At 41.3% G+C, this 27,539-nt stretch overlaps 1 protein-coding gene across 1 annotated transcript in view; it reads left to right on the top strand.

Moving 5' to 3' along the window:
- Positions 1-27,539, top strand: part of RHEB (Ras homolog, mTORC1 binding) — a 38,259-nt gene that overhangs the window by 8,072 nt on the left and 2,648 nt on the right. Inside the window, exons 2-7 of the mRNA XM_064432497.1 lie at positions 10,052-10,123; positions 16,364-16,431; positions 19,491-19,573; positions 23,724-23,780; positions 23,881-23,928; positions 24,454-24,535. Of these exons, the coding sequence (XP_064288567.1) occupies positions 10,052-10,123; positions 16,364-16,431; positions 19,491-19,573; positions 23,724-23,780; positions 23,881-23,928; positions 24,454-24,535 (410 nt within the window). The remainder of the gene's footprint in view (positions 1-10,051; positions 10,124-16,363; positions 16,432-19,490; positions 19,574-23,723; positions 23,781-23,880; positions 23,929-24,453; positions 24,536-27,539) is intronic.

The following is a 27,539-nucleotide window of genomic DNA, read 5'->3' as shown; positions in this document are numbered from 1 at the left end:
CTTGTCAGATTGTATTGCCAAAACTTCATTCAATATGTATGACCTCCTTTAAAGGTACTCTTGCTGTATGCAAAAGAGCTGGGATGCATAATATGAAGGAAAACTCCATTAAATCTGCCCTACAATCTGTCAAAACAATCAAGCACTTGACATTAATGCAGTAAAGTGTATTTTGCTTCAAGGCTTGTTATTCCATCAATAACAAATTTTTGGTCTTCTGAAATCTGTTTCAAAATTAGCATTTTTTAATTAGAACTGGAAGTTTCTGCTTTGAAATGTGCATATAAACAAGCACCATGTTTCTTAGTGTGCTGAAGTACCTTATTCTTCATTGCTGTCTTGGAAATGGTGTTTGCTTCTTTTGTATGGTTTGACCCTGGTGAATAAATTCAAAAGGAAGGTGTTGGTTGTGCTGTTTCCACCTTCATATTTTGAGAAAAAACATCAAAACTCTTCATAAACCTTTTGAGGTTGCTAAACTTAAGTATAAAAATGGTTCGGTTGGAAGGTAAGGCAAGTTTTTCTGGGCAGTGAAGATAGGAAGAAAAAGTTGTCTGAATATTTCAAAATCTTGTTCCTTATACGGAGTATATAGGAGTCTTAGGGCACCTCAACCTTTTTTCTGCTTGTCCTTCTACAACTGCACATTTTTATCACTTTTATCCCCACTTTTAGTGTGGTGATAGGACAGAGGAGGAGCTAACATGAAACTTGCAGAACTGATGGGGTGAGGTGCAGATGGACAAATAGAATGTTCTGCTGTGTCTCCTGAAGCCTGAGCTGACTTCAGGTTGTCTTAAGCTGTAGTTCAAAACTCAGCTGCTTGTCTAAGCTGTGTGGTTAGAGGAGCACTAGAAAGTGAAGTATCCAGCTTGTGTTTGCAAGGGCTTCCTCAGGTGCTGGAGCAGGACTGGCTGTAAGATGCTTGACTTGTGGAAAAATGGAAAAATAAGTTATTTTCAAGTTGCAGGCGTCATCCTTATTTTTCTTCCTGAGATACTTTCAGGGGGGTTTGAGGGAGGGTGGGAGTGAGATGGCAGTGGTGAGGTTTTTTTTGATTTGTTCTGTGTTTTTCTTCTTCCCTGCAAAGGTCAGAATTTTGTGTTGTGACCTTTTAGTACTACATAATATGAAAACTGAGAATAGGCAAGTATGATTCTTATCCAAAACCTCTTAATTTGAAGCACCTAATGAGCCAACAGATGGATATGTGCTGGTTAGGGAGGTGAGAAGGCCAGCTGGCTGTCATGGCAGGCAAGAATTTGATAGCAAGATACAGCAAATAGGAATACCTATCTTCTATCTTCTCTGCCCTGTGGCTAAATCAGCTATGTCATGTTGTATCTGACAGATCTTTGGCTTAAATTCCCGTAACATTTCCCAAGGTTGGGGGCTTTAATGATTCTTCTGGTATTCTACATGATGTTATTCTTACCCTGGAGCCTTATTTTCACCCTGCTGTTTTACCCATGGGCATCAGGCAGAGATTTTGGTATATTATTACTTTATTAGTACTTTAAACCTGCCTTCCTGTTGACAGATTGTCCTCAGTATTCAGCAGCTACTCTTGGGTGGATGGGTAAGTGTGTAAATGCAGGAGGCTTGCAGCCAGCCTTGGTGGGGAGGGGCTGATGACTAACTCCAGCTGGGTGAAGTGCAAGGCTGTGAAGATGGCATTTAACAGATTGTGGCTTTCTTCAACCCTCATAAATAGAGGGGAGGAGCTTCTCTGATCAGCAGAAGTAAGATGGAAGGTGCCCATGCGGTTAATTCAGAGAAGATCTAGAGCTTAAATGGAGAAGAGACAAAAGTAACAACAAAAAGCCACCAGAACCTGTGGTGTAGAGGAAAGAACAGTTCAGGCACACGTTGGTTTTATGTTGGTGTGGTTATGTATAGATCCACTGGGGTAGCACACAAGAAATAGTCAAGGCTCAACAATATAAACATTAATCAAAACTCTGCCAGTTGTGGACAGAGATGTGATGGAGTTGACCATGTCTTGCTCTGCTGGAGGAAGAAGGAGTCAACACAACTCTTTCTCAGTATCCCCAAAGACCACTTTCCCTGTTCTGTGCTGAGAGATGTTGGTGTTGCAGGGTTGGAACTGCAGTGCCTGATGCTTCATGCAGCCCTGGGGCCTTCCCCCTTGTAGCAATAGCAGGTGAATGGTGCTGTCTGCTGATGTTGGGTGCTGGTAGCAGCTGTCCATGGGTGTCAGGGTCTATTGGCCATGTGCATTGCTGGCATTGCCTTTGTCAGACCTTGGACCATCAGTGGTGACACAAAGAGCCTGAAACATTGACTGACCACCTAGCAGGTACACACTGCTTAAGGAGGAAGTTTTTCACAGAAAGAGTGGTCAAATACTGGAATCATCTGCCCAGGGAGGTGGTGGAGTCACCATCCCAGGATGTGCTTAAAAAAAGACTGGATGTGGCACTTGGTGCCATGGTCTAGTTGAGGTGTTAGTTGGACTCGATGATCTTAAAGGTCTGTTCCAACCTAGAGATTCTGTGATTCTGTGCTGCAGAGTGGAGCTGTCTGTTGTTGCCAAGGTCTTCTAGTGGCTATTGTGCAGCTTGATTTATGTATTGTTGTGATGTGTTGTACACATAGCCTGCCCTTGTGGGCACAAATCACTTGTATCTCCAGCTTTTGCTGTGAACTTTCTGCAGAGTAAGGCTGAAACTTCTTAGCAGTAGTTACAAAATATGCATCACATGATCTGATTGGATAATGTTACCAAGAGATGGAATATTGCCATTACTCTTCTGTCAGGATTTTGTCAGGTGATAAGATGGCCTTCTGCCATCTTATAACAAGAGAAAGAGAAGTACAGCTCTTACTATTCTTGCAGTTCCAGGAAGATCCTGAAGCCCCCTGGTCATATACATTTCAGTAGTACTGCCAAGATGGTCTGTTCCTCACCCATTTCAGCTGCTTTTGGTATTACTTGGTGTTACAGTATGCTCAGGGTCATGTTCCTAGACTTGTGTTTTTAAATGATGCCAGGAAAGGTTTAGTGACATTTTCGAAGATTTGTTTCTCTGCTTGGTGGTGGCTGTAAGCAGTGATTGGTGTATGGTGGCCACAGTGTTGGCAACTGTGAGTGAATCCTATGGCTCCAGTCCTCAAGGTCTGTTTTAGGGAAGACCTGCATGTCAGTGGAACTGAGGTCTTTCATCTTGGTAATGCTTCTCTTTTTCTCTTACTGCTCTGAAAATGCAGGTGAGATGTGTGGAAGGGTTCATCCCATATCCTACCAGAACTTGAAAGTTTGACAGGCAGTGTCTGTGTAGAGGGTGTAGAGCTGGTGCTGTGACTTCAGCTGGAAGGATTCACTTGAAGAAAGAATGGCAATTTAGGTTGTACATTCCAGAAATCTTTAGCTGCAAGAAAGAAGTGACTGGAATTTGGGAGTTTGATCCCTTGTGTGGAAACTAAAACCTTGAAGACAGAAAAGTTGAATGCATTAAAGCAAGAGAGATGTGTTGTTTCTAATGACATAGCATTTAAAACTGATTTAATGATGAAACAATGTCAGTTCCTGAAAGGATCTTTGCAAGGCATTTCATTTCATGTTGTATATACCCGATGATCCAAGGAAAGGTCAAGTTTATTCAAACACCTAATGAGCTGCTTGAAGTGTGTGTATAGGGAGAAAGGACTTGGATTCTACCCAGCAGTAGAAGTTGAATTTTGCCCCTTCGGAGAGGAAGTCAGTACAAATTTCAGGCTCTTTACCTTTACGTGTGTCATAAACTGCAGTGTTAGGGTCTGATCTTTAAGATTAAGAAACTTCCCTTTAGAAGTTATTAGGGTTTAACCCATTGGGCAGCTGAACACCACACAGCCATTCATTCAGTCCCCAGAGTGGGACTGGGGACATAGGTGAGGAAAAAGATAAAATGGAATTGGGATAAAGACAGTTTAATAGGACAGAAAGGAAAGGTAAATAATAGTAATGGTAAAAGAATACACAAGTGATGCACAACGCAGTTGCTCACCACCCACCTACTGATGCCATTGAATTTCTGCTGCCACCTGAAATATTTTAAGCCTTGTGCTGTGGGAAGGTGCTGCAAAGATGCACAGTTTCTGCAGGAAGTCTGAAGGGAATACAGAAGATGGTATTTATCCGAGAAATGCAGGTTGACTGTCTGGGGTAGGAATGTCTGAATTTCCTTTGCAGTTAAGGAACACCAGGTTGCAGTTCCTCTGACCTGTTCAAAGCATCTTCAATGCAGTCAGGTTTGCATGCATTCCATGGCCTGGTGAGGTATATGCCACAGAGGTTGTTGTTTTTGGGGTTTTTTTTGGAAGCTTTGTAACACCTTTTCCCATCTTTGACAACTGACAGTAAACACATGGAATTAAAATTCATGTAACTTATTAAAAGGGAAACAGGAGGAAAGCTGCAGCCTGGTGCTTTTCTGCCAGCAGGGGTAATAAGTAGAGGTAACTGGACTGTATGCTAAAATAACTGAAAGATTTCTTTTGACAGTCCTTTACTGTAGTTACTGACTTTATTGGAGACAAAATGGACTGTCTGGAAGTATAAGTCATAGCAGGAATGCGATGGAATTTTTCTCTACATACTTGTTTGGACATGTAATCCATTGCAACACAGTTTAAGTGAGCATTGAGGGATGAGCACTGCTGTAGGATGGAACAAGCCTGCTGCTAAATATCAGGAATAAAGCACATGCTCTCTTCTTGCTTTCTTTACAGGAAATGTGATCTAGATAGCATTAGGACTCTTGGCTTGTGTTCAGAAGGCTCATTGCTGCCGACCTAGCAAAGGCTGCAAGTACTCCTGTGAGTGTGACCAATTGCTTTGAGATCTGAGGAAAATAAAGGAAGCCATGTGGCTTTGTTTCTAAATGACTGCTCTCAGATTTCCTCTGGCTTGCAGAGGAATACCTTTGATAAACCTCAAGAAGATTGTGCAATGCAGATGGAAGGGAAACGAGCATCTCCCAGCAGGCTCATGCTCTTGGGTGTTGCAGACCATCATGTGAAACTCCTCCTTTACAGCGGAAGCAGTTCTTGCTACAAAACCTTGCCTTAGACTTCAAATGTATTTCCTTATATGCTAATTTTAAAAAAATAGAGCAGGAGAAGGCAGGGAATAGTTATAGCAATGAGACAGAGTGCCAAAGAAGTTAAAGAAGAACTTTGGTTGTCCTGAGAAGCTCATCTGCTCTTTAGTTTGTCATAAAGGGTTCTGCAGAGTGTGAAGCTGTTTATCACCTTACCAAAAGATGTGCATTGAGGTCCTCCAACTTTCACTCCCTCAGAATTACAACCTTTAGCCTGTCCTCCAGAAAGCTCAGAGAGCATGTTGAGAGGAGTGCCACCACTCTGTGTTGCAAAAGCATGAGTATCATGAGCAAGTGTAGGAATTGGGGAAGAGTTTTGTCTTTAAGCATCAGAAAATAGTTTTCTAATCCTGTTACTGTAATGCTGACATCACAAGGAAATCACTACAAAAATGTATAAAACTACAGCTCAGTGTAGATGCTTTTATAATTCCTCACGATTAAAAGTCTCATAGTAGAATTAAGTTGCATCTAAGTAAAACACAAACTACTCATTGTATTGCTGCCTCCAGAGATTTAGAAACAGAATTTTTATTGACCCAGATGTATAATTTTTATAGTCATTAGACTAATTCACCAAATACAAAGCAATGATCAGCAAAACAGGAACTACACAGCCGTAATTAGTACCTGGGGGGTATCTTAATTAACTGTAGAAAGTTGCTAACGATGTGGCCTGAGATGAATGATGAGCTAGTGATGGGTTCTGAGATTGCAGACTATCTTGTGAGAGGATCTTTGTCAGAGAGGGATGCTGCTACCCAGTCAGCCTCCATGGGCTCCAGGAACTCGTTCAGTCCCACTCTGTGCTGTGAGGATGGATAATCTGCACTGTGGAAATGCCAGTGTCTCCTTTTTTGTGCATCTTGGTATTGTGAATTAAAGAAGATAAAGATCCCGACATTCAAATTAAATCAAGTGTATCTTTTGGTTAAAAAACTTCATCTCTGCAGTGTAAGTGCAGCCAGACTTACCTAATTTGATGTGGCTGACAACATTTCATTATGGAATTTGAGTGCTTTTTGTGGCAAGGCCTAAAGTACTTCTGTGGGCAAGACTGGGTAGACTTAAAGACAATCTAAGGAGGCTAACTAGGTAAGTCTAGTTACCAAGCTGGTCTAGAGACTAGCTTAGGTAAGGTGCTATGCCTGTGGTAGGAGTAGATGAGATGCTGCCAGCTGTTAAGTGTTTAATGATCACACAAACTACATAACCATGCGTTTTAATAGCAAAAGATGGGTTAAAGAAACTGCATCTCCACTGCCAACAGAACTGCAGCTCTTCAGTAGCTGTTGTTCTTGAGCAGGACAAACTGTTTACTGATGCCTTGTGTGGGCAGTTGCAAGGATTGAGAAACCCTTCCTGTTGAGATAAGCTGCACTGTGCTGCCCGTGGCCGTGGGCAGCTGTGCAGCCCTGCTTGCACAATGCCCTGCTTGTGGAGCTGTTGTTTGACTTACTCGCTGCCTGCTTGCATCATTTTTGTCTCCTGGGTTTGGGGAGAAGTTGGATGCCGATGAGAGTTGAATCTGGGCTTTCCCTGTGCCTGCTGCAAGGAGCACAGGGTGTGGGATGGGGACAGCAGGCAGGTGGTGGTGCACAGGAGAGGGGCATGACCCCTTTGGGGAGGCCAGCGGTCCCCGAGCCCACCCAGGCTCCATTACTCATCTGCTTGGTAAACTGCCTAGTGGTGTAAAGCTTGAATTTTAAGGCTAGATTATAAATACCACAGTCCTTGTCCAAGTAGTAAAAAGCATGAGTAAAACACAATTTGGCAATTGTTTTGTCTTGACAATTGCAATGGCATTTGAAACTGATGTGCTGTGATTGCACTAGTCGGGGTGTTTATGGGATGCTCTGCTTTATGGTGCAAGTGGTCTAGTGTATGAGCAGAAACACGACAGCTTTAGTTTTTGTGCTGGCTTTCTGTCTGAAAATCTGCTCCTTTCCTGTTTTGACAGTGGAAAACTCTTTTCTTTACCACCCTCACTGTAAATAATGAATTGTGTATGCAAATATACTTTGGGTACTTCTGGACAACTTGAGCTGAGTTTTCAGTTACCTGAGACTTGTGTTCTAAACACTCATGAAACCCATTTCTTGCAGCCGTTCTCTTCTGTGCTGTTCCTTCAGGGAGAGGAAGAGTCAAGTAAAGTTGGAGGATTTTGCTTACAACTCTGCCATGGAGTACCTGGTGCTTTGAGTTACTGTAGCAATGCTTGGCACCCAGCTTCCAGCCTTGCTTCAGCTCATATCGCTTCTCCTTTTGGTCTCAGTGAATGTTTTATTTTCTTAAAACTCAAATACAGTGGATATGTTGAACTTACCAGCATGGAGGATGCTACAAGGAGAAGCTTAGCAAACTACAAAAATGTGTGGTTGCGTTCCAAACGAAGATACATTAGAGCTGAGCCCCTTTGAGGTGTGCACCCTTGAGTAATCAGCTAATCAAGCCTTTGCTGCTGGTGTCAGACTGCCTGGTGCTGCTGAGGCTGCGGTGTGCCCCTGGTGCCTGCACATGCAGCCAGCCCTGCGTTCCCTGCTGTGCCCCGAGATGGAGCTGGCAATTGGCACGGACGTCGTGTTTGTGTTGCAATCCTTGCTGAAAGCCTTGCCTGATCTTTCTGGGGCAAGAGCAGATAGGAGCTGAACTGTCAGCTTGATTTTCCGCTCTGGCCGTGAGCATAGGTCAAAGACCTGGAATAAAACCTGTGGGACAAAGTTCAAGCCAAGCTGTTTGTCACAGGGTTCTGCCTGCTGCTTGCTCATGGGCTGACACACAGGGTGTTAATGACTCAGGGTTTAGATTTCTCGTGTCCATGGAAGCCTTGCTTTAGTGGGATTCAGTTGCTTGCACTTCCCCGGGGGGTGGGTGCTGAATCCCAACTGGAGAGTTTCCCTGTGCCTAGTGGAAGAGCAGGCTTGCTCTCATGATCATGAACACATCATTACTGGAAGGCTTGTTATGAAGCTTGGAGGAATTTAGGAGGAGAGTGTTGGAACACTGGTTTTATCTGTTTCCTCTTCTGTCACTGTTAGGAGGAAAGCAGTAATTAATACAGCTGGGTGTGAAATGCAGCATTTTCTGTTGGCTCCGACTTCTTTCTGCTATTCAGTTTCCAGGCTTAGCACAGACAGACGGCAGCAGTCAAGTCTTTCAGTTAGTTCAGAATCCTTCTTAGGAGGAAAAAAATTCAGTTATGATCTGTACTGAACTTAGCAGTCTTACCTTGAGGATCTAACAGCCTAATATAGGGGTAATTAACCTTTTTTTTTTTTTAATTGAGTGTTTAATGTGCTGGTATTGGCAAAGAATCTGGGAGCATGAACTCTGGGTAGCAACTTCATAAGTTTATAGCTAAAGGAGAAATAGCTTGAAAGTTTGCTCACTTTCTAAATGGTGTCCAAAATACACAGTTCCAGAAAGTTCCTGGGAGGCACAGTTTCAATCCTTAATCTGACTTTATTAGGAAGATTTGGGGGTGGGATGTGTGAGCCTTGCTGGAGCAGCAGTTTAAAGTGAAATATCCTCTGTCAACTCGTGCACTGTGAGCGTGACACCTTCAGTTGAGGTGTTAGATAAGACCAGGAAAAATTATCTGAAAAATTTGATGTTAGAAAAAGCAACTCAATAAAATCTTAGTGATGGTTGGTCTTTGTGGGGTTTGTCTGGAAATTTTTTTAGCATTGTTTCTTGAATAAATTGTCATGATTGATAGGAGACAGCAAAGGGGTAAGCATGGCAGAGAATGAAATGGAAGGCTGTTTTTTTAATATCTCCTGGAGGAATGCTTAGAAAAGAACATTTTCTGACTTCTGGAAGTGGGCAGTTTTTTACCCAAAGCAATTTATTCTTTTAAACAATAATACTGTATATTTCCACCACAATGTTGGTTACTTAAGAGGTCGTTGAGAGGTTTCCACTGAGTCAGGTGGTTTTGAGTCAGAATTTTAACTTGAGGTTGTATTTTGTTTGTGTTTCTTGATGATGAAAAGAGTATAAAGGAGCATGAAGAATGTGCTCGTGTCCAAAAGCAGCTAATGCACTTGGCAGTCTTTGTAAGAGGGTATTTGTCCAGTAAACATAATGTAATAGGATCTAGGAGATTCCCAAATGTAGATGATGTGCTGTAATGGAAATTGTGTTAAGGCTTCACTAATGCTTTGAGAAGTCTTCAGCTGCAGAGCTTTAAAGGTGCTTTTTATGGTCAATGTATGTGATTCACCATCTTATAAAACATGTCAAGACTAAATGAGTTGTCATTTTTTCAGTCTTGCTACAAAGTTCAGTGCTCTGCATTACTCTTTAAGTGAAATGGGGGATGTTGTCTTCTAAAGTAGCAGTTAAATGGCTTTAAAGAAAAATCCAAATATGCCACTTCAGTCACTGCTTAAAATACAGCATCCACTGGCCTCTCGTGGTGTGGCAATGGGAAGATTAATAGGAGAGTATATTGGTCTCAAGAATTTTGAGATCATCCTTTTGTCATGGGAAATCTCTCCAGTCTCCCAGTAAAACCAAATTTGGCTAATTCGATCCAAGTTTTCTCTGTGGTTACTGAAAATTATTTTGAATTTTACTTGCTTCTTGACAGAAAAATGTTCCAAGTATATCAGTTTGTTAAATTTAGTTCTATGAGGATCATGCACTGCTGCTTTTAGATTTTTTTAAACTGGAGGAGTCATTTAAATTATGCCCTGTTAAAACAAAAGCAGAACACATGCTGAACAGCTTTTGCACTGCTTTTTATATGTTCAGGAGACCCAGTTACTAGAAATAGGCACTTAAATTAAAAATAGGTCAGTTGTCATGTATAGATAGTTTAAATGAACCACACAGAGCTCATATTGGATAGATAGAAAATTGGTGTGTCTACTAGTAAGCAGTGATGTGATAACAATCAGAAGTCTGTTTCATTCCAGATTTTTCTTTGCTTTGCTTTACAGGAAAATCTTCACTGACGATCCAGTTTGTGGAAGGACAGTTTGTTGATTCATATGATCCAACCATAGAGAACAGTAAGTAAAAAACTTCCAAGCTCCTCTTCTGTACCAAGCTAACTTGTATCAGAAGCCATTGGGGTTATACATATTACTGATGTGGGTATTTACATATTAACATTAAAGTCCATTAATTGCCACAGAAGTTTTATTATTCTTTTGAAGCAGTGCTGCATTGTTGCAGCATGGAAATCACTGTGTGCATATTTCTCTAGACAGCTGAACTTTTAACATTAAATGAAGAGGCACCTAATGAATCTGGCTAAAATGCACCTCCTTGTATTTTATGTGTGTTGTTGAGCATCTGCTTCCCCTGATGTACTTGTGGCACTTTAAATTCCTTCCATCACACTATATGAAAATGTGCCACCAAATACAAATACTCCAGAGTCTCACCTAAGGTCAGTATATCCAGATGAACAGAAAGGCAGCAATACCCATCAGGATTAAACCACTTAGAAGGTAGGCTATGTGGCTATGATACATGATAATGTTTTCAATTCCTCCTTTCCAGCAGCTGGATAACAAGGCTGCTACACAATCAGCTTGCTGCAAATACTGGGTGTTTGACTTGTCAAGTGGTTTTTTTTCCTCTTAGCAGTTCTTTTAAAAATAATTTTAGTACCTTTGTGAGTAGCTGGCGTAGCAGGTGAGTAAAGACTAAGGCTAAAAATGTGCCAAGAGGAAAAAGTCATTTCAGAGGTTACCTGGCATTCATTACAGTCCAGCCACCTCTTTCTGAGCTAGCAGTGGCCATAAAGTACTTCAACAACTGCAGTGCTGGGCTGAGTAACTTGATCATGTTGGCTTACTTTAGTCATGTGGCAAATAAAAGTGGTTTCAGGATCGTAGCCCTAGGGTTCTTGTATTTTAATGACTTGTGTAGCACACATTTTTAGTGTTTTGAACTTATGCAGTAGGATGTTGAGTCTGTGTGATACTCTGGAAGCTTGAATGAAGTAATCAGCAGAACAAGGGTTTTTTTAATATATATATGTGGTATATAATTACATCAGTAGCTATCAGAATATTTTACTTGGGATTATTTTATTGCTAGAACTAAAATTCAGATGCTATTTTTTGAGAAACTCTAAATTTTCTTTAGCAAGTCAGAGTGGATAATTTGGCCCTTGGTCTGAATATTAGCTCTTATACAGATATTAATACTAACACTTTCCATCATCCTTTTTTACTTTGTTTGAATTATAAGTCAGGTATGTCTTGAATTAAAGCTGCTAGCAGAATACTGGGGTTTAAGCTTCTCTGTTTATAATCTTAATTCAGTTGGGGCAGGTTATTTTTCACTGTCTGTGCCATATAAATGCAAATTATTTAAAGTAATCTTTTCGTTTTATGCAGCTGCATATGAATGAATAAAGACTGAGAGACACAAAGTCTTTACAAAATACTGAATCTGTTCTTGTTTTAGGATTTTGACACCTTGGTACAAGATTTTCTTGTTTCATCCTTTACCTGTTGTCTGTAGCTGCTGTTACAGTTTGTAGCACTGTATTTGTGTGTCTCACAACTTCAGCATTTCTGAACCATACAAAAGTACCCTGTGGATGAATTTTGCTCTTATTTCACTCTCCTAGTCTGCACTGTGTGCTTGATCTGAATTCTAAGCATTGAGCATGTCCTGGCCATGAAGACTTGCTGGGAGGGGGCATCTTGAAAAGCCTTAACTTTTCACTTGGTTTCTTTCTTGTATGGAAAATAAACATCATTCATTTGGTGTAAGTCTTGTGATCTGTGGCATGGCTGGAGGAATTTGCTTTCTGAAAGGTAGAGAATTGAAGGGTCCTTCTGACATCAGAAAATGTTGCTGGGAAGTAAAGGTTGAAAAGATAAAAGTTATGCCCTGGGGCTCAAAACAGTGGGAAATCTGTCCCATCTTTAAGCCCCAGAAGGCCTGATAGAGATAATGTCTTAAAAATGCTTCTGTGAACAGCAGACAAGAGAACACATTGCAATTTAACACTAAAATTTAAAACTTACTGATTTTTTTAAAGGCAGATGTGAAACTAGTTTTAATGGGTTAAGTAAAAAATAGTTTTTTTGACTTAGAATGTTTTAGTCATTAGGTTTTTTTCCTAAATAGAAATCTTTGTTCAGTGAAGTCTTTGGATGCTCCCAGCTGTGTTTCTGGTTCTATGTAGGGTCATAAGATGCAAAGTACATGAGCAACTCTTAGACTTTTCCTAGCTTGTGATTTAACGTTTGGTGGCAAAAAGGGTTGAAAAGTCCAGGTTCTTACACTGTGGACAGTGTTAGAGAACGTTGCCTTTTTCCAGGGCATTATAACAAGTTGTAAAACATTTTCAGTTTCATCTGGTGGTTGGGTCTACACATGTAACAAAACTTGGACATGAAAAGCATACGTGGGAAAGGATAGTCTGGCCTGTGTGATTTCTGTGTTGTCTCCAGAAAATTGTTGTTGATGATTTGTTACATTATTCTACCAGCAGTGAAGAAAGCGTAGAAAGCTGCAGTACTGTTGGTAATGCAATCTTCATAATTTTTGTTCTCAAATAATAAAACTTGCACAAAATGTTGACTGCAAAGCTAAATTGTATGTAAGACAAGCTGTAATCATGCTCTTACAGAACAAGTTGTGTAGTTTATAAGCCTTGAGCAATAGGAGTAAGACCTAATATTGTAGAAATACCAGGTTTTAAGTATGAAAATTTCTGCCTTTGGAAGTGATAAAAGGAAAATAAGGTGCATCAGATTTTGCTCTATTGTTTGTAAAGGTTAGGACAGCTTCACTGCTACATTTTCCTTTGCTTATATTACATTTGCAGCAGAAAGGTTCATTTATTTCTCTTAAGGGGCATGCTGAATTCTGTTCCTTCTACCAAACTTGTGTGTCAGGAAGAGTAACTTGTATCCTGAGCAGCAGTGGATAGCAGTGGAGGTCAGAGATAATTGCTTCAGGAAGAGACTTTCCCTGTCTGAATGTCCCAACAGGAGTGACATCTCAATGGGTGGCTATTCCTGAGACAGCCAGGTTGAGAAACGAGTGGAGCTGCTACTGCAGGAATGTTGGAAAGAGAAGAAATACCCTTGGAGAGCAGGGGTGTGTGGGCACTGGGCTGCATGGGGCTCTGCAGGCAGATCAGCTCACATGAACCAAGACCAGTGCAAATTAAAATGCAACAATTTTACAGGAATGAAAACTAGAACCTGAATTGGAAACTCAAATAGGTCAGAAGGATCAGGTAATGAAGATGTGCACTTAACTCCACCCACATCATCTTTGCAGGGATGTCTTGTGTTGCAAATAAGATGACTGGAGTGCTCAGGTCTCAAATGTGTCCTCCAAAGCCTGCCTGGCTGCTTTTTGATTTTTGTTGCAGTTTTAGGGGGTCTTCTAGCACTGTTTCACATCTCTGTGGTCTTCCTTTCTCCCCTAAATGCCTCACTAGCTCCCTAAGGAAAGGAACATCTTCCCCCATGCTTCCTGCCTCCATCCCATGCTTTTTGATACAAACATGAGTAGAAGCATATTAGAAAGGGGCAGAGGGCTGGAGGACCCCTACTAGTGGAGGAGCTCCTGTAGGTTTAGATGAGTCTGACAGAGAATCTTCAAGGCTAAACTTCTACACATGCCTTGGCAACTGCACTGGAAGGGTGAACTGTGCTTCTGTGGAGCTGCTGGTGAGCAGCCTTCTAAGGGGTGCTAGTGAGACTTCTGAGGAAAACTAAAAATAGCTCTCTTGCATCACACATCTCAGTGTTGTGAAAGGTGTCCTGGTAGATTAGTGGCAGGCATTGACTTTGGAATGCAGGCAAGAAGGACATGCAGGAGGTGGTGACCGAGGAAAGCTTGTGAGGTGATTGAATTTAGCTACCAGCCATATTGTGGCAATGATGTTACAGCATTCTTGTAACCACTATTGATCTAAAGGCCTGCATTTCTTTGCCTGTTACTTTTTGGGTTTTTTTTGTCTAGCATAATGGCTTGTTTCCACAGCAGCTGTCATGGAGTTGCACATACAAATAATTTCATTCATGCTGGTCTAATTACAATGTACTTTATCTTCAGGTAGCCATGATCACTGGAGTTGTGTTGCAAGGTGAATGTATGTCCAAAAGCCATGTTCCAGTTGATGAGCAGTGTTTTGGAGATGCTCACATTATGATTTAATGTCAGGTCTGCTGCAAAGTGTCTTTGGCCTACTAGGAAGAGCCAAATTGTGCAGGGATTGTATTGTTTTGTGCACAAGCACAGCAGAAGTCCTAGGATGATCGGTGATGGAATTGGAAGTGAACATTTTGGCTGGATCAAGGGGACCAGGTTTTTCACAAAATTAAATTCTTAACTAGGAATGGTTTTAAAAAGCTTCAGCAAAGAAATGGAAGTCATCAGTTGTGACTTCATCAAAGCAGATTTGTCTTCACACAGTGGGCTGTGCTTAGTGCTGCAAGGCTCTGCTCTGTGCTAACAGCATTCCTCACCAGACTGTGCTGACTCCTTCACTGTTTCCCTTCTCCTCTCTCTCTGCTTTCAGTAAAGATGATGATGACATCATTGCTGTGTCTCTTCCAGGCTTTTAGTCTGAAAAAACTGCTGTCTGTCCCTTTTTAAATATTAACTTCATGATGCCCTTGAAGTTACTTAGACTGCAGATGCTTTGATGTGTATGTGAAGAGTCAGGAGACTGGAGAGGCTGTTACTTGCACACCTGTAAAGGCAGTGTGTCTCCAGAGGAGTCTGTTTTCCCTCTGACTCCAAGCAGTGATATTGTATATAGCAACACTGCCTGCTAATACCTGTTCAAGCAGTTTGTCCCCATCACAGCATTCATCCAAGGCAAAGAGCCATTGTGGATCCGTGTTTCATAACCTAAAACTTCCAGTTGTTTGCAGCAATAACAGCAGCATCCAGATTTGAGGGCAGCACATGTCCTAAAGCAGCTTTCTTAGGGGATAACCAGGGTAAGGCAGGAGCTTTCTTTGAGGCCACATTTCAAATGTCATTTGCTGATTTTGTAATGGAAACTATAGGTACACTTTACACTGTTGATTTAGCTGTTGTTAGGTTGGCTTTGCTGTTTGAATTGCTCCTTTTTTTTGAGGATTGGATTTATGAGGTGGGTTGAAACCTCCAGTTTCAGCTATTTCAGCCCACTTATTCAAGATAATGCTCACATTGTGGGCACTTGACAGAGGGACAAGCTTGGGCTGGGAGGAGGAAAGTTGGCCAACTCCATCTTCTTGAGGCGTGGGCAGGGGCTGCACAGCGGGGTCAGGAACGTTCAGCTGTGCAGCTTTGGGAAGTGTTGGCCAGCTCAGCTCACCTCAGTGACCTGTTCATCTGACTCTGTTCCCTGCTCATCACTGCAGTGGCAGATGAGGTTTCTGAGGACTGCTGCTAGTTGGGAAAACCATCCCAACTGGAGGATAACACAGACTTCACTCAGTGTGTCAGTACTGTCCAGCAGTGGTGTCTGGAGTGTGTCTCGAAGGCCACGTGAGACTTCCAGAGCCAGGTTTGTGTGCTCTGGTTGGGACATGATTCCTGCAGGAGCTGTGACACTGTTTGCTTTTGCAGTTACATAACACAAACACTGGGTAAGATTCCTCGGCTCACGGCACTTGGCATTTCATGAATCTGAGGAAGAGCAGCAATTCTCATCACTTTTAGGAACTGAATGTACTTTGTGACTGGGGACTGCATAGGCTGGTAGCTGCAGCAAATGTGAAAGTAACAAGAACTTAGCTAATTGTCATCATTTGGGTTTAATATAATCATAAGTTCTGTGTGTTTTAGCCCTCAGCGATTTTTCCTTTTTTCAATCCAGATCACTTGCTTCGTGATATTTACATTTAGGAAATTGATCTTGCTAAACTGTTTGGTAACCAAGGAGAAGGCCCTGTAATAAGTTCAAACTTAGCTTTGATGCCACTTGAATTTAAGTGTCTTGTGTTACAAGACAAGATTATGATTGTCTGGATCTTGTAGAAATGCATGTAAATCCTTTTTATTCCTCTTGTTCCCTTTTTTACTTAAGAGCAAAGAATAAACTGCTGCATCCAGAGTGAGAATCATCTGAAATCTTAAATTCAGTTTCTGAGTTTTGCCACCTGCAATAGACTATTGCATCTGATTAGCCTTTTATTGCTACCTAAAAACATGTAACTGGAGTTCTTTTCTTCATGTCTTGGCTGATGATAGCACAGATTACTGACTTCTGATCTCTTCCTTGTAATTCTGTGTGTAATTCTGATCTGTTTATGTATTTCTTGTTCTAGCTTTTACAAAACTGATCACAGTAAATGGCCAAGAATATCATCTTCAGCTGGTTGACACTGCTGGCCAGGTAAGTTAGCTTTCTTTGAATCTTTCTTCTAAGTTATGACAACATGTATTGATATTCCTGTTGAGCTAAGTTAGTAGTGACTGTGCGTTCAGAGGTGAAAGTTAACTTAAAAATGGTCCTGACTTGTTTAGTCACTACAGAACTTTTTCTGTAGCATTTATTTAAAGGTTTTTGTTTGTGTTTTTTTACTGGGTTGGGATTTTTTTCCCTATCTATTGAATAAGTACCTAAAAAAGGGAAGAGGAAACTGCTGTAACTCTGATGTCCCAAAAGTTCATCAGTAATGTATAATATTTACAGAGTAAATGAGCAGTCTTGCTTTAGATGAAAAAGGGTGCTTCAGTGAACCATAGGGAAATTTTTCATAGCTTTTTAGTATTTGTCTGCTCCAGCTACACCACCATGACTTGTATCCATGGAGCAGTCATGGGGAGCAGACGGATTCATGTAGGTGGTACTCAGTGAGTTAGCAATAACCTGCTGCAGTGTGTCTGCATTTTACCGCGATGCTTCACGCGTGCGTCCGAGCTGCGCGTAATGACGGGTGAGGAGAGGGAGCACGTGTCCTGCAGCGTGCTGGGCAGCTCTGGGAGCTGCAGCTGTTCATTATTTACAGGTACAGGGGGTCATTACACACTGCTGCTTGGCTGGACCCATGCACGAGAGTGCTGTGTCTGTTGAGAGACTCTACATGAGGGAGAAAACTCATCATGGACCACTAATTAGACCCCTGTATTTTTATCCTAATTTTTTTTTCTTTGCTTACATGCTCTTGCCTTCCATGATCTCATACTATGCCTTTGGGTTTTTCCAAACCATGAGTAGTGTTAAACAATGTTAGTGTTGTAAAATACGCTGCCACTACTTAAGGCTTTAAAGCTGCAGGATACCTGCTCATAGCTGTGAGACTGGTCAGAGGGGTTGTAACTTTCTAGGTATGTTTGATTGCTTTCTTGGAAGAGAGCTGTGTGACTGGGGACTAGCCATGCTGTATTTCTGTGGTGTCAGCCCTTGGTGCTCATCAGCAGCGTGTGTAATCACTCAGAGGTGTCTGAACACAGCACTGGCCACAGGATTGCTGGATGGGGAATGCTGTGCAGAGGAGAGGGGCAGGCTGAGGAGTGTGAGCAGCAGAACGAGCTCCATGGGTGTCACTCAGTGCAGTGTAAGTGCACTTGCTTTACAGCTCTGATTGTGTAGCACAGTGATAAAAGAAAAATTCCTCTTTAGGAGGAAATTGCCTTCTGGGAAGGCAGTGTGACTCACCACTAACATACCTCTGTTGCTGGGGATTGATTTAATGTTATACAGTATTGGGGAACCTAAATAGCTGCTTTCCCAGCCTGTGGATTTTCAGATGTAATTCTTCATGGAATGATTTGAACTTTGATTTCTGGCACACGGGGTTAGAGTGGGGAGATGATGTTGGATTATGGAAGGTGTGGCTTGGACAGATTTCTTTCTCAAGTCTCTTGCTTAATGGCCCTTAGGGAGTCCTCATGTGTATACAGCACAGCAAGAACTGTATTGCAGATTTGTTAAATACTTTTGAAAACATGGCTATGGCCTGAAAAGTTGTAGCAATGTTGTTTTATCACTTGACAGATTTCTTAATTTGACCCATAAGTTTCAATGAGCATCACAGCTTTCCTTCCATCTCCTAACGAGCTAAAAATAAAGTCATGAATTAGGAACAGTTGAGATTATGACACTTATTTTTCTTGGTATTCATCCTCTATCTTGTGCCTCTTTACTTTTTGGGTTATTTATTGAGCTTTGTGCAGTTCAGTCCAACAGGGGTCTTGATACAGGGTCACAGAAGAGGAGCGTAAAGGGAAATCTTACCTAACACCAAATTCCAGCTGGGGCAGTCCTGGGAAATTCCGGGTAAAGTCAAGCCACTACAGAGTTGCACTTTCACCTTTTTTACAAAGACTTAGCTCAGATCCCTTCTGTATTGACTTTGGGATTTCATGTCCAACTGGAGTGGCACTTTGGCATTTCAGAGAAGATGGGGGAGGGCTGCCCTCTGTAGCAATAAAGGCAAATATGGGCAGCTTTTGCCAAGTGTTATTCTTTCAAACTTTTTTTGGCTGGATCTGTGAAGTTGATTTATAAAGAGTTTTTCCTCTTCTGCCAGTGAGGGAAGTTTGATTCCTTTTGGGTGTCTCAGATTTAAGCTATGTGATTGCACTGCTCCATCTGTTCAGCCATGACAATAACAGAGAGGTTATTTGATCTTCAGCTAAAATTAACATCTTCAAAAGCAAAAGTTTAACAATTTGAGAACTCATACATTAGGAAGTATGGCTCTTGTCAAAATGGAAATGTTTCCTGGGAATGTCTGTTGGAACAGGTTTTTAACCTTGGAGTCACAGTATTTGTGTTGCATTACCTGCAGTATATCAGTCTGTTTTGTTTGCCTATTTGGTCCTTTTCTAGAGGGGTAATAAATTCACTGAGTAAGTTTCTGGTGGTTTTGTCTGGTTTTCTATTTATGTAAACACTTGTCCTATAATGTAAACTTGCAGTTGTCATAAAGCAAATAATAACTGTATTTTTTGCACTTGATAAGCATAAGTTAGTAAGCCACAATTATTCACTTCGTACCAGATTCCTTAGGTAATTTAGATGTGATCAGTGTCATTTGAAATTACAAACTGCTAGATCCTGTCGTCAGCTGTTGAAATTAAAATTTTGAAATGTATCACCAGCAAGATAAGAGGCATAATTGCTAATTAGTGGTGGGACAGAGTGGATGTTTTGTACTAATACAAACAGATAATTAAGCAGGATAAGAGGATTGGGAAGAGCTTCAGCTCATCCATAGTCTTAGAGGGAATAAACCATTAAAGCTGTAGATTAAATTGTGGAGTATACAGAGGGACTTACAGCCTTCTCTAGGTTTCCTAAAGATGCTGCTTGTGACATTATGATAAAAAAATCTGAAAGTACTGCCTATACAAAAGGTCTATGACCAACTTACCTGATGGTGATCTCATAGCATCAAAGTCTGAACTGTGGCACCTTTAATTTTAACTGCAGTATTCCTTCCACAGGATGAATACTCCATATTTCCTCAGACGTACTCCATAGACATCAATGGCTACATTCTTGTTTATTCTGTCACGTCAATAAAAAGGTAATAAAACCTGTTTGTGTTCTTCTCTTTAAATATTTTCTGGGTTTAGCTCCTGCCTCTGCTGTACTTTGTGTGATTATTTCAATTAATCTTTCTCCTTTAGAAGTATAGTAGGAGTGATTATTAATGTTTTATCAGATATGTCCCCTTGGACCCAAATGTCACAGACACTTTGCAGACTAATGTGCAAGGTACCACATAAGAAATGAGACAGTGTTAAACTACATTGTTTTGAGGTGTAAGAAGTGGTACAAAGGATCATTACAGAAATGAGTTCATTGCTCTTGCATCAGATAGAAAGGCAGACATAAATACAAAGCTGAAGGGCACTGTACATTTATGTGAAGTACCCAGTTAGTCACTAGATCATTCCTTCAGCCTTGTAGCTTTTTACAGTGCTGAGATTCCTTTGACTTCTTGCATTGAATTGTCCTGATTAACCATAGAAATCCTCATATAAACAGCAATAGGTGACTTCTGGACTGTAAACCCTCTCCTGGCATGCTGCAGCAAATAATCCTCCCTGAAAGTTGTCCCAGAGTGTCCCTCTTGTTCTTGCTGTTCCCTGTCCAGTCCATCATACCTGGTGTCACAAGACACATCAGCCTCTGCGTGGCTTTGTCATCTTCTGTTATTTCCTCCCTTCCTCTGGTCATCTTGCTTTGTTTAAATAATGCTTATTCTTGAGTAGGTGTTGATTTTCTAATATTGTACAACATCTTTATTAGGTCAGCTGAAATTTTCTGAAGTTTTTGTTTGAAGAGAGTGATTAAGACCCTAGACCTTTCAGTCTCATCAAGTACAAGAGAAATTGATGCTTCCCTTCTACTTCAAGGCAGTTAATCAGCTTTTTACAAGTGCTGAAGTGTTTCATATATTTTTCTCTGAATCAAACAAAACTGATCATTTCAAGCTCTTTGATAGACTATCATAAAATACAGGTAAAGCAACTTGCCTGTTGGCTCTTTTTCTTTCTCAAAGGAAGGATATAGTCTGGTTACAAATTTCTGCTGCTCGCAAGGTCTTTAATGTTCAACAGATTTCACAGTCCTTCATTATTGGTTTTCATCTTCAGTTCTGAAGTAGAGAAGGGCAAGCACGTTGTTAAGCTTTTCTGTGTGTCTAGAGATACTAAACTACCAAACTCTCTCTGGGTCTGGGTTTTTAGTGAGAGGTTCAGTGTTGGTGCTGGCTAACTTGTATGAAATAGGAGTCAGTATTCTCTACTTAAGTAGACAATGCTCCACTCCCAAAGCAAATACAAAAAAGTTCACTGATAAATGGGTGCTGTGAGGACAGAAGTAAACCAGTGTACATCATTCAGGGGATTCTGCAACCTGTGCTGTTCCCTGCTTGGCAGCTAAAGGGCATGTTCTTTCTCAGCTGCTCCAGTTGTTGCCTTGTGATGTTTTGAGCTCACCAGATGAAGAAATGAATATGTTTTCTGTGGTAGCATTCAATCAGTTAAACCACGTTACGGTTAAAATACAAACAGGAGAGACGAGGTTAAGGCTGTAGGTCAAAAGTCTTTTCATCAGTATTTAGGCTTGATCAGTTTATACCAAGTTTTTATTGTTGTTGTTGTTTCTTCCTTAAAATTTCAAAGTGTCCATGGTCCTGTCTTGTTCAATTCTTGATGTCCTGTATCAAGACAGTGTTTAGGTGGTAGGAAAGATCCTCCACAGTACTCTGGTAGCTTCGATGGCTTGCCCAGACAATGAGATCAGTCTTCATCTGTCCTGACTTCTGTCAAAGTGTGTATATTGATCCAAATATTGATCCAGCTGGGTGAGAGCTTTGACAGCAGACTTAATAGAAATGCTCTTTTTGAAGTTAGCAGCTTCCCTGCTAACCTCCAGTGGGAAGTTTAAATAGGACTTGAATGAAAGCTAATGCCCTACATTTTTTATATTCCCAGGCTCTCAGCAGCAAGGTTACTGGAAGGCTTTTGCTCTAGTTCAGCTTAATTAAATTCCAATTTTGTATCTTGCTCTAGGTTCCATGATTTTGTGTAACACATTTATCTGACAGCTAGTAATGGGTTTTTTTTTGTATTTCACACATTGAGTTGTTTGCTGTAACCCATTTGGTTGACAGAACTGGAAGGGACCTCTTACAGTCTCCAAATCTCACAGTTTCACAGCTTGATGTGATGGTGCTATTTTTGGATTGGTCAGTCCTTGCTCCTTTTTGTCCTTGCTCCTTTCAACATTATTAATTTGGAAAGCTTTCTAGAACATTAATTGGTCGAGCCAATTTCATTCCTGGCAGTTCTTAGCAACTTGTTTCTGTGTCAGAATTGTGTTGGAGTTTAAATAGCACTTCTCCTGTGGTTTCCATCTTGGTCTGTTAACAAGGATCAGCTTTTTATTTGTAGTATTTTTGTTAAAAAAGGAAGGTTGTGAGCAATCTCAGACAAGCAGATAGGTACCCAAAGTGGGGCAATGGAGAGCCCAGGTTCCAGAGCACCTGGCAGCACTGTGCAGGGCAGCCTGAGGCGAGCGCTCGCCAGGGTGCTGTGCTGTGGTGTTCTTCTGGCTTAGCTGGAAGCAACACACCTAACAGGGGAAAGGAAACAGTCATTGTACTGTTCTAGGGATTCACTTAGCCTCTGGCTAGGGTGCTAAGATTTTTTCCTGTTGCTTCAGACTGAGAAGCAGTTTTGTGGTCTGTAGCAGATGGGTTTTTTGGTAGCATTTTTATTCTTTCAGTTTGCCGGGTCATGTAGTTCTGTGTGTACTGATGCCTCTCAACTGTCTCAGCCAAGCTCCATTTAACTTATTTTCTTAATTATCATCATCAAAGATGAGTTCTCAAGACTAGAATTTCACTGATACTCTTTCAGCATAAGCTCCTTATGTCCCTAAAGTCCTTTCATTGATTTCACATTTTTCATTGATTCCATGTTTTCCACAGTGTAATCTGTAGTATCCTACTTGAGTTCCCAGTAGCAATTCGTGCCAGACTAACTCCTGCTTCTGTTTACAAAGAACTCACTTTCTTGACAGGATACACTGAAACTATTAGCTGAGCATGGAGAAGCATTGTGTTCCACACAGCCTCACATCTTACTGCTGGAGTCAGACAAATTGACCTGCTTGACAGAAAATCCATCCTAAATGTGGTAGAGTTTATTGTTCTAGAAGGGAGAGGTTTTGCTGCTTTGAATGGTTTTTAGGCACCAGGTCTTTGATTGCTCTGAGCTGGAAGTGTGTTTGAGTGCTGCTCTATTTTTAAGAGTTTCAGTTCTAATTGAAATGCAGTGCAAGTCAAGACACTGCCTGTAGCTAGCAACCTCAGAAACTGGAAAAGCTTTGGTCCCTTTCCTGTTGTCTAGTTGCGTGTCTCATCCAGACCCTATGCCTCTCTTAAATCCAAGTTGTGTACTTCATGTACCAGCATTTTTTCCGTGGTGTAACCAGAGGAGTGCAACATCTGCTCTTCAGCCCCGTTTATAGCTCGTTCTCAAAAGTACTGAATGTCAAATGCAGTGGATTTTGTTAGTGAGCTTTTTGACTTGATATTCTACAGTACTGCTTCTTACCTCCTGTCATCCAAATTTCACCTGTGTGGCAGGGGAACAGACAAAGAGTATTTGAACAATCACTGCTCCAGTGCCATCTTGCAGATCAGTTTATTCACTTTCCATAGAAAATTAGAATTTTGGCTCCTTTTGGCTTTTGCATAAATAAAATTTAGTAATTATGTATGAACTAAATGTTCATTAAAAACAATGAGGGAGCTTGCCTAACTAATTACTTTTTCCTCCAGGTTGCTTTAATTTGACATACTCATCCAGGATTGTTAGACTGCAGCAGTTAAATTTCTCACTGCAGATACAAACCAGATGAGAGGTGGGAGGGATTTGGGGTGATTCTGTGTTAGATGCATCAGTGCTGGGTAATGTTATTTATTTCTGCAAATACCATAACTGGGGAGGCTGTAAGGGTAGGCTCAGGCTGGTCTCTGCTGCTGCTGGGACCAGTCTGCTGTTGTTACACAAACGGGTAAGACTGTTCAGCATCTGTGTAGTTGTGCATACATAGAATAAGTTTTAAACACAACCTACATATGCATTTAATTGCTTGTGTATTGGGTATTGAGGATAAACATCAGAGTGCATGTGTGACTTCATCCCTTTATTTTGCAGTTTTGAAGTGATAAAAGTTATCCATGGCAAGTTATTGGATATGGTGGGAAAAGTCCAGTAAGTAGTGACACTTTCATCTCATTTCATTGCAGGCATGTTGCTAGTGCTTTGTTCAGTATACTGTAACTGTTCTGAAGTTCTGAACTTTCTTTCACAGAATACCCATTATGCTGGTTGGAAATAAAAAAGACCTGCATATGGAACGGTATGTGAACTCCAGAATGTGAGAAATGCAAGGCAGCAGCCTGCATTCCTGTGGCTGCAGCGTGCTGGGTTTGTTCTTGGCTTTCCAGAGCTAAAATCAAATTGGAGGTTAAAATAAGTTACTGGCAAAGGACTTGTGTCCAGAATGTGAACTACGAACCATGAACTTCTGCTGTAATGTTGATTTTTGCTGTGAGGTTCCAGGGACAGTCATTTAACACTCTGGGTTTTTTTCAAAGTAAGTAACAGAAGTGTATTTGTCACAGCAGCAATACCAGATAATATTACAGATTATGAAAACAAAGCAATACTTTGGAACAACTGCTCTTCTGGCTCACAGAGCAGTTTTACCTGGCCCAGAAGTGCATTTGACAGCAGCCAAAAGCAAATGCTTTGGATCAGACTTCACAAGGCATTCCTATTACAATGCACTTAAGTGCTTTGGTACTCATGAGGTATTTCTTGACAGATCAGATTCCAATTCTTCTGCAAGTTATAAGAAACATATTTTTCTTTCTCTGATCAGGGTGATCAGCTATGAAGAAGGGAAAGCTTTAGCAGAATCCTGGAATGCAGCTTTCTTGGAATCTTCTGCTAAAGAAAATCAGGTAATGGATTTAAGAGTCACTTTATTCAAATAGCAATGTAATGGATGACTCAGAGTTTCACTCAATAAAGGAAGCTAAAATATTTGCATGCACTGTACAGATATTTGGTGTAGATGGAAGCAGAACGGCTGTCTGCACTCAGGTTTATGTACACAAGTTTTTCCCTGCAACTGTCAATGGGAGGAGGAAGTGAAGAACTGAAAGTTCAGCTTCACTGAACATATCAGAACACTTAGTGACAAATCAAACTCACATCCACGGGGTGGGTGGAACAGGGTCTGTTACCTTCAACAGGAATCACTGCTGCCAGAGCAGTGAGTTGGTGTCAGAGGATGAACCTCGTGTTTTAAGGTGCTGGGCAAGCTCAGTCTCTCTAATGGGGCAATAATAATTTTATCTGATGCTTATGGTCAGTAATTCTGCAAGTTACTTGAGTAAAGTTGGATTTTTTTTCCCTGAAAGAAAAACTTGGATTGTATTTTGCCACCAGATATGGAACACTTTGAGTTAGTTTATCAGTATTTCTGTTTTCTGGCTAAAACTTGGATTAACCTTGTCAAAACTGGCACGATGGAAGCATGAAATTTCTCCATATCTTCTCTGTATGCTGGAGAGCTTAAAATGCATGCCAAAGGAAATTAAACTGACAGTGTAAAGAATAAACCTGCTAAAAATGTCTGATCTTTTTTTCCACCCCTTTATTTTAAATAACTTCTGGATTAGGCAAAGCTCTTGCCTGTGCTTTTTCATTTGGCATATGTTCACAATGTGCAACACCACAGCAATTCATACCCAGCAGGAGAATATCTTATTGATAACTTTTCTGGAGTTTTTATTGTTCTTGGACCAAGAAGAAAAAAGTAATGTTTATATATGTAAAGAAGCTACAAGCTTTGTAGGATGCTTGGTATGTCCTGTGTGTTAACTTGCTGTACTGACGAAGTCTCCTGTACTGCCATGTATTTGTGCTCCTGTATTAAGTTAAGCTGCCAACTGGAGTTTATATATCAAGCATGGTACCCTTCAGGGAAATCAAAATGGCAATTGTATGTCAGATTTTCAAAATCCTGTACAAATCCCACCAGAAGAATTCAGGAGTCCTGTGCCTTCTGGCTGTCAAAGTTCTCCCTTTCTTCAGGACCCTTCAGAACAGGGATCACAGGTCGCTGTAAATTCCATCCCTCTGGGTTTAGCAGCAGGTTGTTGTTAGAGGCAGGTGCCTGAACACAATTCCTGCTTCATGCCTGCTATATAACACACTTGATAAATTTGTCCATCTTCAGAAGTCTGGCAGATCAGATGTCACTTCAGAGATGGGTGCCTGCAGCACGTGACCACCCTGCAGGCTCTCTGGCCTGTTTCCTTTGGAGGCTTGGGATGTGTGGAATAAAGTGTGAAAGAGCCCAACACTGGCACTGCTGCCTCAGTCTTCTCACACATCCCCAGCTCTGAAGAGGTGGAAGATTGAGTTTTGAGAGCCAAGTGTGGAGTCTGGAGCTGTGGGGTGCTGGGGGAAGAGGAGAGAGACACCAGGCATTGTAACATCCCTCCCTGTGAGTTGGACCAGGAGCACTTCTGAACTCATTTGAGTTTTCTCCTCCAAATCCTAATCTGACAGGATCAAAAGAGCTGATACATAGACTTCTGTCAGAACAGGGCATCTTCTCTTCCTCTGAAGCTGTGTCTGGTCTTGGGGGGAGAAAGGGTTTGTTTTGAATTTGGTAACAAGCTGTGTGTCATTTTCCTGGTACTGACTGTTCACCTTATGTAAGCCAACATTACTGGAAAAAGAAGTCTGTTGGCACTTTCTGCATTGAGGTTCATCCAAATAATCACCTGTACTGGCTTGGTGCTGCAAATGTAACTTGACTATCCAGATTAATTCCAAACTCCTTCCAAAAGTGCTTCAGCTTCTGTTTGCTTAACAGAAAGCTGGTTTATGCTTAAGGCATGAGCTAAACTGGATTTGGAACTTGAGCAGAGAGTTCAAAGCTTCTTGACTGGAGGTATATCTCTTAATGCTCTCTGAAACCAAGCCCATCTGTGTGTGGAGGATTTGGATCAGAAATGTGACAATTTCTGGTGTGCTGGGCTGAGATGGGTTGTGTACATGATGTTCTTCATAGTGGTGAGGAGAGGGGGGTGCCCCTGGTAACAAAGGCTCTTTCCCCATTTTTCTGTCTTTCTCTTCTATCTTTGCCTCCCCAATCCCCCAAAAAATCCTTTTTGGAGCATCTGTGAGAGTCCAAGGAGCATAACCCAATGATACTGGGCAATTAAAATAGTTCTATAGATTAACTTAAACTATGCCTATTCTGCCAAGAGTTATCAAAAGATAACATGTCCCAGAAGTGGCATGACTTGGAGTAGATGGAAAGTGAGAGAGGCAAAGATTAAAGCTGCAGTGATGATAAATGATAGTGGCTGGCAGGAGTTCTCAAGGTCAGATACACTTGAGCATGTGCCAGCTCCTCCAGAGCTGGGTGAGCTGGTAGGGCTTTGGGAGGAGCCTGCATATCACCAGCACATCAGTCAGCAAGGGAAATCCCTGGGCTTTGGGAAGGCAGTCCTGACACTTCATGGAAAAGACCTCTCTGAGATGATTGCTGGGCTGTTTCTGTCATGTCTTCTCAAGCTCCTTAATTATTACCAGGTATGTTGAACTGCTTTGGCTAACTTCAGGAACTTCAAGTCCTTTCTTGTGGAATTCCCTATGCAGTGTCACCTGGGCTGTGGTAGAGTGCTTCATCTTAATCCCAGTGCAATAAAGTCACTCTTGGAAATACAGCCAGAATCCAAAGTGGTCTTAAACCCAGGCGAAGCTGGAAGCCAACTTCTACTGGAAGAATTTAGAAAGTAACAAGCAACTAAATGGTGTTCATCCAGTTATGCAAAATGCATTAGATAAATTGCAAAAGGAGCAAGGAAGTAGCAAAAAAATTTGCTTCTTACCAAAGTGGAGCTCTCTTAAAAAGCAGTTGCTTGGTTGTGCTTCTTTTTTCAA

Source organism: Passer domesticus, chromosome 1 (genome assembly GCF_036417665.1).
Source record: "Passer domesticus isolate bPasDom1 chromosome 1, bPasDom1.hap1, whole genome shotgun sequence".
Classification (NCBI taxonomy): domain Eukaryota; kingdom Metazoa; phylum Chordata; class Aves; order Passeriformes; family Passeridae; genus Passer; species Passer domesticus.
The sequence above is the reverse complement of the archived record's forward strand: the minus strand, read 5'-3'. Positions and strand labels throughout refer to the sequence as shown.